Here is a 13,593-nt window from a genome sequence, read left to right as displayed (position 1 = left end):
GTAACGTGGGAAAGCCCCAGTGTCCATTAGACAATGGGCTAGGAGAAAACAAGGATGGAATGAAGTGGAACGCCATTAGCACAGAAGGCATCTGCCAAGGGGTGCCTCTTGGCTCCTCCGGGGCCAGGGTTTCCAGGGCCCGAGTGTGAAACACGAAGCAGGCTTCAGGTCCTCCCCTGAAGGGGATGCTGCTGACACTTCTTAAACCAGAAAAAAACCTACCCTGTGCTTCTGCGTAAATGCTTTGCTATTGTATACTATGCACTGATAAAAGTGAAACTATTATTGTCACACTGCATACTTTTTCCAAATATTTTCACTGCAAAATGAGATGGATGATGGTGATGATGGCACAACAACATGAATGTACTTAATGCCACTGAATTGCATACTTACGACTGGTTCAAAGAGATTTATGGGATGTATATTTTATCCCAATGAGAGAGAGAAGCATGCGTGTGCGCGCACAGAGGACAGGGAGGAGACAGGCAGCGGGGCAGAGAGGCAGAGACCTGGAGAGAAGTGGGGGAGAGAGCACAGAGAGAAAGGGAGCGAGCACAGTGGAGCTTTGGGGTGAGAGGCAGCAGGGCTCTGCACCAAGGCTCATCACGAAAGACACTGAGAGGTCTGGCCAGGACGCGATCCCTGAGCGCCGAACATCGGTCAGGCTCGGGACTCAACCCCATCGTCACGCAGCACTTTCGGCCGAGCAGAAAGTCAGAAAGCAGAGGCCATTCGGCCATGGAGTCAACGCTGCATCTCCTCACCCCAGGTCTCCCCTTATATCACTAAGCGGGCATTCAGAAACGCCCACACCCACAAGGGCCGCTTGGCCGGGACACAAGAAACTTGGCCCTGAAAAGGAGCTCCCTCTCCTGGCGTCCCTCCTCCCTTCCCCAGCCCGGCCTGGGGCGCAGAGGCAGAGCCAGGAGCGCACTGAAGGGGTGAGGGTGGAGCAGACCTGCATTTGGACAGTGAAGAGGAAAGAGGGACTGTTCTGTTTCTGAAGGACAAGGCAACGGGCACAGAAGAAACACAGAGGTCCTCACCGGGGCTGCAGAAATGCGGCGGTTCTTGCCGGGTGTTGCGTTTTTCCGGTTGGCGCAGCGGGAGGCGTATGTGCGGGGGGGCACCTGTGGGGGCATGGTCTTGCTCCGGGCCACGGGCTTCCCAGGAGTGTCCTTGGCAAAGTCCAGGGGCCCCCGACCCTCCTTCCAGCCCCTGGTGGCATCCTGCAGCATCTCTGCGTCGTAGGTCGACTTCAGGTTCAGCCGTGTGATGGCATCGTTAATGCCGTCGTAGTCCACGGAACCCAGCGGCCGCCCCGGACTCCCACCTCCCAGCTCCTCCTCCTCTTCTAGGATCCCGGGCCCCAGCAACTTGCCTGGAGGTTGTTCAACTGAAGAGAAAGTGTTGATGTCACTGGGCTGGGAAACCTTGGAAGAGGAGGGGGACCCCTTTCTGGGAGGCAGGGGAGGAGTATCCCAGATAGAGACTCGGGGAGGCAGAGGAGGCGGGGACAGTTTCTTAGAAGAGTCTTCTCTGTGCCTTGGTCCTGGGGACAAGGAGAGCCCCCCATCTGAACCATCAAAAATGTAGAGATAGTCTTCGGCCAGGGAGCCTTTGGGCCAGGGATCTGGGCCAGGCTGGGAGCCCCGGGAGGTAGAGTGGTTGGGCAGCCCTTCCTGTGGGGAGACTGAGTTGTAATTGAGGGTAGGATCGGAGCCAGAAAGACCGCGTAAGAGCTTGAGGTCCTTCCGCCTTCCCGCTGGCTTGCTGTAGAAGTCCAGAACAGGCTCATCCCAGCCGATCAGAGAGGGGTCTGCGTTCTGCTTTGCCCTGCTTTCCTCCTTGTCGTGCCGAAGCCGGGACAGCGCGTCGTACTCCATCTGCAAGGCTTCAGCCATGGCCAGTTCTTTGCGGCTGATGCCCACCGACTCCAGGGACTTCCAGTGTTCCCCACTGCCCTGAGTCGAAGACATGGTGAGGACGGGGGACAGCGCAGACGAGGAAGCCGTCTACTTCATGGCAAAGTCCGGTCTGCAGGGTTGTGGCATGGTGTCTGGGCACCTGCAAGGAATGGGTAAAAATATCAGTCATTAGGTCTCAAAAACAGATGGGTCAGCAATCTGACTGGGCGCTAGAATCTGGGCCACTGCCTGTTTCTTGAGTGCCTACAACAGATGGAAAGAAACAGAAAGATGAAGAAAAAAATAGAGAGACACCAGGCCAACTTTATGTATCTATTACACCCATCCACCCTTCCATTCATCCATGCTATGCTATGCTATGCTAAGTCACTTCAGTCGTGTCCGACTCTGTGTGACCCCATAGACGGCAGCCCTCCAGGCTCCCCCATCCCTGGGATTCTCCAGGCAAGAACACTGGAGTGGGCTGCCATTTCCTTCTCCAATGCATGAAAGTGAAAAGTGAAAGTGAAGTCACTCAGTCGTGTCCGACTCTTGGCGACCCCATGGACTGCAGCCTACCAGGCTCCTCCATCCATGGGATTTTCCAATCAAGAGTACGAGTGGGGTGCCATCGCCTTCTCCGTCCATTCATCCATATATTTTGCTATCTCTGGTCCCTAAATCCCATCCTCATCTCGCTTACAGGTTCCCCAAGGAAAGAAGGAGGCACCTTGCATCAGCAAAGACAAAAAGATAGAGACAAGGGCTCTTCAGTCGATTGAAAGACAGCTCTCCAATATGAATGGACCTAGAGATGACCATACTAAGTGAAGTATGTCAAACAGAAAAAGACAAATTCCATAACGATATCACTTATATGTGGGGTCTAAAATATGACGCAAATGAACATATCTATGAAACAGAAAGAGAGGCACAGACACAGAACACAGGCTTGTGGTTGCCAAGGGGGCGGGGTGGGGAAGGCTTAGGCGTTCGGGACTAACAGACGTATCAAAACCTGGAGACAACCCAGTGTCCATCAGCAGGTGAGTGGATTCAAAAATGTGATGCGTCCACACAGCTGAATGCCACTCAGCAACAAAAAGGAATTCATTACTGCTACATGCAGTAACACGGATGAATCTCAAAATAACTATGCTGAGAAAAACAAGTCAGACCAAGATTATGGGTATGTAGCATTCCATTTGTATAAAGTTCTGGAAAAGGAGGACTAATCCACAGTGAAAGTGCAACTGCCAGTCGCTCACTCAGTTGTGTGGACGCTTTGCGATCCCACGGACAGTGGCCCGCCAGGCTCCTCTGTCCATGGAATTCTCCGGGCAAGAGTACCGGAGTGGGGTGCCATTCCCTTCTCCCAGGGATCTTCCCGACCCAGGAACTGAACCTGCATCTCCTGCTTTGGCAGGCAGATTCTTTACCACTGGCCATATATATGTATGTCAAAATTTATAAAGTTGCGCACTTTAAGTATGTACAATTTACTGTATGTACATACATACTATATGTATATGTACATACTATACGTACAATTATACTTCAATAAATCTATAATGAAAAGTACAATAAAGCCCTATGAAACAACTAGTCAGACTGCACTGAGATCCTCCCAAAATACATCAATACAAGCAATAAAACAAAACTAGCCAACAGGTAAGACCCGGGTGCCTGATGAAGGGAAGGTGTGCCAAAATCTTGATTTCCCTCAGCCCTTAGGAAACCAGACAGGAAGATCACACACACACACGCCTGGCCAGCTGCCTCTGCCATGAGAAGCCCTGTTCATTTACTCCAGCTTTGTCACCCTTCTCCTTCAGGTGCCGTGGGATGACACGGCATGAAGACATGTTCGTGATGACAAGGATAGCCTGGCCCAGTGGTTCTCAACCCTGGCTGCATATTACAAACACTGGGGGAATTCTTAAAAGTACTGAAGCCCAGGTACTTTCAAGAGATTCTGATTTAATTGGTCTGCAGTAGGCAGTGGTATTTTTAAAAACTCCCTAGGAGACTCTAAACTGTAGCCGAAGCTAAGAACCACAGACCTGTGTGTGTATGTGTGTTTCAGATTAGGTTGGGACAGCTGAGTGTGAAGTAAGTCACTTCTGAAGCTTCTCACCAGCAGCTGAGTTCACCATTTCTAAAATTATCAAAAATCCTTCATTTTATTGTACTGCTTTGCCCAGCAAGTTACAGACATATGAAGCATGTCCTTCATGATAAGAAAATTGAAAACATCAATAGAAAATAAGTTCAGATAGGTGCACGGTGGCAAGTTCCATCACACCCCAAATGAGTTAGGGCAAGAGCATCCTTTACATGCAGCCCCCTCCCAGATCCTGGAGCACCCCTTAGGCACAGGCTGGCTCCATGAGTCTTGGAATGTATTTCCCCCAAAATTGAGTAGCACAAGCTCAGTTTCAGGGTATGCAAAAACAGCTCTCTGCTGCTTCCTGTGTCTGTTGCGTTTCTCCACCCTTCAACATCTCCTTATAGACTACGTTTTATCCACAGAGGAAGAGAGTCATGCTACTTAAAATTCCAAGGAATCGGATGAGCAGATGGAGATACCCAGAACTTGGCTGCCCAGAGATGGGACACTAGACCCAGGAAAAGGAGGCCCATGCTTTTGATAGGAGACAAGAGATAAACGCTCAAAGCTGAACTGAGCTTGTGCTGTGCTTAGTCGCTCAGTCATGTCCAACTCTTTGTGACCCCATAGACCGTAGCTCGCCAGGCTCCTCTGTCCATGGGGACTCTCCAGGCAAGAACACTGGAGTGGGTTGCCATGCCCTCCTCCAGGTTTAATCCAGAGAATGGCTGTATTTTTGCCCCACGCTGGAACAAGCATAGTAGTAAAATGGCCTGGCCTGGCGCCGCTGTGAAGAGAGAAACTGAGGCCATTGGAAATAATCTCTCTCAGCGTCCTGCCTCTCTTGCCCACTAACTAACTGATCCACGCCTGCATTCAGCCTCCTTTTCTCCTTTCGGCCTCTGGAGAAGCAGTACCCCTCCCGCTGACTTAGAAGCCTCCTGGGCACTTGCCCCACCACCGGGTCTCCTCCACACACGCTCCACAAACTCCCCCCCCACCCCTGACTTTCAGCTCTTCCCCTTAACTGGCTCACTCTCTTCAGCACTTAAACATGTTCAAGCTTCTTCTGGCCTTAGAAAGAAAGAAAGAAGAAACAAAAACCAGAAGCCTACACAGACCCTAATCACCTTGGCTTCCTGTCCTTCAGCTCATGCCCTCTCAGTGCTCCCTTCCCTTCCCAGCCAAGAGCAGAAGACACACGGCGCTTCTCAGGTCTCCATTATTGGCTCCTCAGTTCACTGCCACCTGCCTTCTGCCCCCGGCATTCCACTGGAATGCCCCAGCAATAACGCCCAGGCTCCCCGCTTCCACAGAGGTTTCTATCTGCCCAGACACCGCTGCTGCCCTTGGCTCGTGGAGCATTCCCCTCTTCCCGTGCCCTCGACCCGCTGCCTCCCATGACTCTCTTTCTTCTCGTCTTCCACCGTTGTCCTCCTCTTCCTGTGTCCACCCCTGCAATGCTGGCGTAGGCGTGGGACTCCATCCTCCACTCAGTTGGCTGACACTGGGCAGTCTCGGTCTGTTCCCCACTCACACAAGGTGCGTGCTGGTGGCCCCAGATGAGTCTCTCCCCGCTCAAGTCGCTATGGCCACCCATATCTCAAGCCCAAATGCCCCAAATGAACGACCACATCCGCATTTCCTTCCCACAGCCTTCCCTTTCCTGGTTCCCCACCGCCGTGAACGGCACCACTCAGTCACCCAGGCTAGGCAGCTGATGGTCCTCCTGGATCCTACCTTCCTTTTACCCCCGTCCAGTCACCAAGGCCTGTCCTCTGAGTTCTTCCCAAATCGAGTCCCTCCTGCTATCCTAACTGCTGCCGCCCTAATTAGACCCACACCTTCTCAGCTGGGCTATCGTAAGAGCCTTCTAACAGTCCTTCCTGCTAACCTTTCCCTCTTTACCACTTGCTCCCCAAAGCAGCTTGAGGGTTCTTTCTAAAGTGTAAATCTGATCATCTCACTCTCTGTTTAAACCCCTTCAAAGGCTCTCTATTTGATTCCTTAACAAGGCCTTCATCACCAGCCCACATCTCCCTCCCATCTCCAACCATTCATTACTACCTATTTGATACCTCTGTGATTCTATGCAGTATCTTCCTACTCCAAGGTACCCTTCCCAACTGCCAGTGTTCTTCGCTTATTTGGTTCTAAATGCTCAGACTTTGCTCAGACATCAGGTTCTTCAGGAAGCCTTCTCCGGATCCCCAGGTTGAATTAAGGGCCCTATCTTCATGTCCTCAATATGCTAAGTCCCTTCAGTCATGTCTGACTCTTTGCAACCCTATGGGCTGTAGCCCACCAGGCTCCTCTGTCCAAGGGATTCTCCAGGCAAGAATACTGGAGTGGGTTGCCGTGTCCTCTTCCAAGGGATCTTCCTGACCCAGGGATCAAACCAATGTCTCCTGCATTGGCAGGCAGGTTCTTTACCACTAGTACCACTTGGGAAGCAACTTATATATACCTCAAATATCAGCTTAAATTATTTATCCAAAATTAAATGTGTATGATTCTGTTATCCCCCAACTAAGCTCAAGTTCCAATATCACCTCATTTCCACTGAGAAAAAATGCTCCTGAACTGGAACATAAGGGTAGAGCTTTCTGATGGTAAGAATTTTCAGACACGGAGATAGGTGGTCAGGATACAGATGGATCCTTCCTTGAGGATCCTTCAAAGGAAGGACTGGGCTTCAACTAATAGGACCAGGTTTAGCATCTGTAAATGCAGGTGGGCAAATGGACAAGACCACCGCACAAAATGCCCTCCAGCCCTGGGACTCTTTGATTCTGACCTATTGATTCCCTTCAGTCCTATTGATTTCTCTTGATTCCTCAGAGGACTCCAAAGTTAGCCCTAGAAAGAAAGAGAAGAAAGCCCCAGGGGGGAACTTCCTGGCAGCCCAGTGGTTACAGTTTGGCGCTTTCACTGCTGAGGGCCCAGGTTCAATTCCTGCTCCAGGAACTAAGATCCCCGAAGCTACGTGGTGTGGCCAAGGGAAAAAAAAAATGCCCGAGGGAGATCCAGCAGGCCCAGCTCCTACAGCTCTTTCCAAACTGGAATTCAAATGCAGAAAGCTGAGCTACCCCTCTCTAACCACCAGCCCCCTGGCTCCCGGCCAGGACGCCACCAGGCCAAGCAGAGGAGGCCCAGCCCGCTGACAAGTCTCGTGTCCAGGGCCACACCGGCAGCTGCCTTCCAAAAGTGCGGTGCTCTGCTCACTCTACTGCGGACGGGCATGTGGTGCGCAGGCAGGACCGGGAGAGCCATCCCCCAAGGTGGAGTGAAGGTTCAGAGCTGCAGCAGGCACAGGGGAAATCTAGGGAAAGAGGGAAGGCAGGATCCCAACCACCTGGAGCTAGAGGGAACTGGCTTCCACTGAGAACTCGTTTCTGAATTTCATCCTCCAGGAGGGGTGTGGATACACAAAGTATTTTAAGAATCAGAGTCTCATGTTTCTTGCCTCCCCCATTCTCTTTCCAATTCAGTTCCCTCCCTGCCAAACTCTGCTGGGTTGACAAATTCCCTATTCCTTGAGTCCTCAAGGGCTACTAAGGATTCTGTTTTAAAAAAAGAAGAAGAAAGAAAGAAATATACATGATGTAGGTCCCAGGAAAGAGCTGGGATAGAGGAGGACCAGGGGCTTTGCTACTCTGCAGCTCATCCAGGAAGAGAAGTCAAGGGCCAAGACCACTCTGTCACAAACTGCAAGGAGCACCCAGACACTGTACTCTATGAGACTGACATCGTCTACCACATCAAAGAGAGTGGTGCCCCCTGGAGTTGTGCGCCGTGGTGGCCCCAGCTGTTTTCTCTTCCAGTATCCATCTCTCAGAAAGTAGATGAAAACCATCTGAAAGACCATTTTTAGCCAGTTACCCTTCACCTGCATGCACTCATTATTAACATTTCCCCACATTTGGACACACTTTCTCTGCTTAACATTTGAAAGTAAGATGCAAGCACTTCACTTCTAAATACTTTAGCCTGAATCTCTACAGAAGACCTAGGCCATTCTCTGAGGTAAACACAATGTCAGTTAGCATACCCGCAAAATGTTAACGCTGACCCGATAAAATTACCTAATATAGGGCCCACATTTGAATGTTTGTAATTGCCATCTGGTAAGTTTTTCAAACATACAAATTCCTGGCCCTTCTCCTGGAGGGTTTGATTTAGTGGGGTGAGTCCCTGGACTCTGAACATTTCAAAGACCCTCAGGCAATTCAGATGTGCAGATCTGACACCAAAGACTAAGGTTTCAGAACCACCAGGAGTACAGGAGGGAACTGGGGAAAGGGACCTGGAAGAGCACCAGGCAGTCAGCTGGTGAAGGGAAAGGGGTTTATGGCCAAGCGGGTCGGTGCCAGGGTCTAAGCAGCACCAGGCACCAAACTCAGTTCACACAGCTGCCAACAGATGGCTGGAGGTCAGGGGGGAGGAGGCCGGTCCGAGCAGAGCCACACAATGGTTCAGAGTCAAAGGGTGGGGAGAAAGGAGAGGGCACTCCCTGCAGCGAGCTGACTCTGCGCAGGGCCTGTGCCAGAGAGGGCGGGGCCCCAGGGGCCAGCAGTGACTCCAGCTCTGGGTGGAGAGGGCTTCCTGTTGCCTCGATGGGGGGCATTGTATCAGAACTGCCCTGCTTGGGACAGACTAATGAGCCTGGGTACTCTCCCCACATCCTGGGCCACAGAGTGGAATCTAATGGGTGTTGAGTACCAGCTATGTGCCAGGCGCCATACTAGACCCAAATATTCGGTTGACAATGGCACAATTCCAGGAAGCTTACGATCTAGCAAAGGTGACAGATGTATCATAAATAATTCAATCCCTGCCTGAACCTTGCCCATCTTGGCCCATCTTCACCAAGCAGGGGCAATGGAGAGTTATCAAGAAAGGGTGAAAAATGTGCAGTCTCAAGCCCCTGTCTTCCCTAAGATGACTCAGTTCTAGGGCTGCCCTAGGAGACCTGCCACACCACCTCTTGGGACAGAATGGGTCAAAGGGCTGGAGGCCATTAAGGCTTAATCCCTTTGGCTCACAGAGTTTTCTTTTCTGAGAGGACCCTCCCCCTAGCCACGCCCAACAGCCACACTTATCCAGACCCCCATTCCAGTGGTTCTGCAGCCAGGGACCCATCGCCCACCCCTCAACCCACACCCTGCTGTCCTGCTCCACATCTCCCCGCCCACAGCTCCAACAGGGAAGTCAGTGTGCCCTGTGCCAGGAACCTGACTCCTCCAGCAGGGAGGTATAACCAGAAGTCAAGTAGGTCAGCTCTCCGCCTCAAACAGATATGCAGCCGATCCCTGCTCCCGTAATGAAAACCTACAGGTTTTATACAACTCTACAGGCTGCTTTGAAGTCAGGCCCATCACTGAGTAACACACACCAACAAAGTCTTGCTCATTAACCGTGTTCTCTCGGGGTGGTTCTCACTCAGTTCCAAATGTGGAAGAAAGAGACTTGCACTTTCTTCCTACTCACATAGCCCCTCTCCAGCACCCTCTTAGCCAAATTAAAGCAGTCCCGTGTAGCTCAGTCTTTGCTGCTGGACTTACTTTCCATCTCTCTCTCTCCTGGGCCTACCATGAATTCTCCACCAATCTGAAGCCAAAGTGGACCCAAGAGCCCTAATAAAAGGCTCTCTGGTCCTAAGAGAGCAGAGGGTCAGGAGGCCGTGTGACCCAGTTACATCCGTCAGGTTTGCATTCACAGTCCCCAGTCCCTGCTCAGAAACTGTCTGTGCAGCAGGTTCCATTCAAACACACACACATATGTACACGTGCACACACATGGAATCCCTGGGGCTCAAAGCTCCTGGCACACACCCTGTAGACATGGGGTCTTGGTATTAAGAGAGTCAGGGATGGAAGAGGTGAGGTGGCAGCTCATGGCTCATCTCAAAACTTTCCAAGAGCTGCACTGTTACAGACGGCAGGGCCCGGGACCAGGAGCTGGCAGTCAGCTGAATGGAACATTTGGCAAAAAGGAAAGAAAGGTCTTGGCAGCATGTGAGTTTCTAACCCAGGAACCATCCCAGGAGCCAGAGCAGCCACACCTCCCCTCTGGGCCACGTTTCCCACTTTCTCTGCTGCCTGCCCTCCGCTCCAAGGACCAGTCCTTCTAGTTCAGATCAGTTCCCACCAAAGTGCACTCCAACCTACCTACAAGAGAAAAACCACCTAACGTTTCCAAAATCTAGGAAACCTCAGCCTCTCTGAATCTACTGTAGGCCCCTGAAGCATAAAGGAAGCCCCTCAAGGAAGGGGATATAAGAAAGTGGGTGGAGGTGGGCACGGGGACACAGCAGCCTTTCCCAGTGCCATTTGCTGGCTGCAGCTGAGAGCTCCTGCAAGATTAGACTGTTGCCTGACACCTCCAGCTGAACCTCCAGTCTAGCTTCCCCAGCTCATGCCCGCCGGAATCCAGTTCTCCAGGATTCTTGCGTGGGCTGGGAAAACTCCCTAGAGGAGGCCAGCCCATTAAGCAAAATCCAGAAAGCAGGTCACAGCTGTTCCCATCCAGCCAAGGCACCGAAGTGAGGACGCAACACACCAGCAAGGCTCTGCTCTGCTTGGAGGACTCACTGGAAGGGAGAGATGACAGGTGGTGTCACTCTGGCTCACGGCTCCAGTGCAGACTCCTCAAGTCCTCACAAGCTGGGCAGGGCCAACCCATCAGAGTCTGCAGGGAAGAAGAAGGGAGCGCTGAGCAGCATCGCAAATGACGGCCCATGCCCACAGCAAGAGGATGGGGAAGTATCTCGGGGTAACCACCGAGGCATCAGACTAGCCAGAGTCAACTGAATAACGCCAGTGAGACCATCCTCCACAAGAATGGCATCTTTGCTGCGGATCAACTCTCTGATCTGCAGGGAGTGTCTCCAATTCATTCACTTATAACAATTCTTCAGTTGTTTTCTGGTAGCACCTTTCCTGGACATCTGAAAGGCTGTCTCCCGTCTCCGTGACAGGATCCGCCTGTCTAATAGAAATGAGTCGAATGAGACCCACGAACAGTCAGTGCATTTGCCCCGGCTCTCACCGCAGAGTGGGAAGGGCCCGTGACCCAGTGTGGAGAGGCCACACGGTGCTGTTGGTCCTCAGAAACAAGCCTGCCCCAGCCCCGTGCGCCTCCCCATGAGGACACGCTTGGCACTGATGATGGCCAGAGCCCGGGACGAGAAGCACCTGGGGGCTCGGTCCCCAGAACGAGTCCACAAAGTAGAGAAGGGGAGCCAACAGCCCCCACGCCGTGGTGCCGCCTGTGGGGAGGGGCAGGGCAATGGCTGGAAGCCCGAGCTGAGGAACCAGCGGGCAAGCCAGGCTGTGTGGGCAGCCGACAGCCACCTGCTTGGCTCAGAGAAGGGTGAAAGGAAGTCGAGCGGAAAAAGCCTGAGCCAGTCACCCATGGGAACCTCGGAGGAGTGAAGACCGGCCCCCACGCCGTCCCCAGGGAGCTCCTTCCCGCCCTCTCGGCAGGGGGGCTCTGCAGCTCCCTCCGCCAGCTCTGACCGCCGTCTCTCTGCCACCACAGTCCCTAGCCCAGCAATCCTGACAGGCTGTCTGAATATCTTCCATTAGTGCTAGTTCCCAAATCAAGAAAGTCCCCGATAGGCTGCAGTCACTCCCAGGGGCCCAGAGCCACAGTAGCCACACAAACTGCACACGTCCCCCCCGCACGCTCCCACCCACCACACACCCTCCGACTCACCCCCCCCTCAGCAGCTCCCTGGGGGCAGAAGAAGCCAGCCTAGACGGCTGAGGGGACAGTTCTAGTGCCGCTGGCAAAGAAGCCTAAGAAAAGCAGCAGGAAGTTGAACCCGAAGAAAAGGAAAACGGGGCCCCTAGGTTCCAGGGCCCTTCCCTGTCCACATTCCAGGGTGCGGGGCCAGGCTGGGCCAGCCAGGAAAGCTCACAGGAGGGCGACGCCAGGGAAGGAGACCCCAGACACAGAGCCCTGGAGCGCCTTTGCCCAAACAAACCTGGTCAGCCTCAGCGGTGGCTGGTTATCCCCTCAATCAATGGAGAACCCTGGGGTCCTCACAAACCAGGATGGGCAAGGGAAGGGGTGTCAGTTCCCAAGTGGCCCCCTTCTTTCAGACCAGAAACACACACACACCACACACAAAACACCACCAAACATCTGATACTAATTTATTCAGGAGTGTCAGAGGGACGTCTGTAGTTAAAAAGCAGAGTCTGGGGAGAAGGTGCTCAACCTAAGGGAATCTGGAAGTGGAAAAGGAAATTGCAAGTGGCACTGGAAGAAATTATCCGTGAGAAGGTGGAGGATCAGATCTCTGACACAGCCCTTGCCAGTCCTCCCCCGGTCCCAGCTCCCGACCTCTCCAGGGCACAAGTTCCCCTAAGCACTGTCCAGGAGGCGGCCTGACCCTTTAAGTCACTGACCCCCCGATTCTTGGCCTTGGCTGCTGTTAGCCTGGCCTCACCCCGCAGCCATGAAGTCCCTCTCCCCTCTTCCTGGTAGCAGACCGGAAGGATATCCTGCTCCGGGTCAGCCAAGGACACAGAACCCAGGAGGAGACCAAGGGTTCTGTCTCACCAAGGTCAAAGGAGAAACCCCACTGCGGATGCAGGGCCCTAAGAGGGAACTGGGAGATGAGATCCATCCCCAGACGGCCTCCCAGTGTTCAGAATCCCCAAACCACAGTGAAGGGGACACCAGGGAGGGGGCTGGGAAGTAGGCAGAGAGCCTGATGGTGCCTGATTGCAGGGGATCCCAGCCGGGCCTCCCCTCCACCTGGTCACCCCCTACCTAGCCCTGTCACAGTGGAGGCAGCTCCAGTGCCCGGGCCCTACTGGTCCCACCTGACCCTTAGGGCCTCAAAAGCCATGAGTGCAGCTGGAGGCGCTTTTACTCCTGCTTTCTCTCTCCTCTTTTCACCCCAACTCAGGATCCTCAGAAACCTTCCCCGGTCAGCTGTTTCAAACTTGCCTTACTTCTTTTACGCTCTCAGTGTTTCCTAAACATTCTGATGCTGTGTACATGACATGACATTAGAATGGGGCACGAGAACAACACCTTTGTCTTAGATGGTGTTACAACAACCATTCTGCATCTCTGCACATGGAGGAGTCAAGATTTCTTTCCTAAGTAGGAAGTAACCCAGGTGGTGGGGGAGTAGAGGAGGAGTCCTGTCAGTTTCGGCATTGCTCTGTACACGCCCTAATGCCTTTTTCCCATCTCCTGTGTCTGCAGGTCAGGAAGCAACAGTTAGAACTGGACATGGAACAACAGACTGGTTCCAAATAGGAAAAGGAGTATGTCAAGGCTGTATATTGTCACCCTGCTTATTTAACTTCTTTGCAGAATACATGAAACAACAGACTGGTTCCAAATAGGGAAAGGAGTACATCAAGGCTGTATGTTGTCACCCTGCTTATTTAACTTATATGCAGAATACATCATGAGAAACGCTGGGCTGGAAGAAACACAAGCTGGAATCAGGATTGCCGGGAGAAATATCAATAATCTCAGATATGCAGATGACACCACCCTTATGGCAGAAAGTGAAGAGGAACTAAAAAGCCTCTTGATGAAAGT

At 52.6% G+C, this 13,593-nt stretch overlaps 1 protein-coding gene across 11 annotated transcripts in view; it reads right to left on the bottom strand.

Annotated features, from left to right (window-relative positions):
• PIK3C2B (phosphatidylinositol-4-phosphate 3-kinase catalytic subunit type 2 beta) overlaps positions 1-13,593 on the bottom strand; it is a 77,800-nt gene that overhangs the window by 52,937 nt on the left and 11,270 nt on the right. For 9 of the 11 annotated variants that reach the window (XR_015143792.1, XR_015143793.1, XM_086345674.1 and 6 more), the window contains one exon: positions 1,050-2,070. Coding sequence is in view for 9 of the 11 variants with exons in the window: in XM_086345674.1 (XP_086201800.1) it covers positions 1,050-1,982 (933 nt within the window). In the remaining 2 variants the exon portion in view is untranslated. The other 2 variants (XM_086345673.1, XM_086345675.1) reach the window with 2 other exon arrangements.

This window comes from Bos grunniens, chromosome 16, assembly GCF_055505025.1.
Source record: "Bos grunniens cultivar Pamir isolate PY7600 chromosome 16, Bosgru_T2T1.0, whole genome shotgun sequence".
Classification (NCBI taxonomy): Eukaryota; Metazoa; Chordata; class Mammalia; order Artiodactyla; family Bovidae; genus Bos; species Bos grunniens.
The sequence above is the reverse complement of the archived record's forward strand: the minus strand, read 5'-3'. Positions and strand labels throughout refer to the sequence as shown.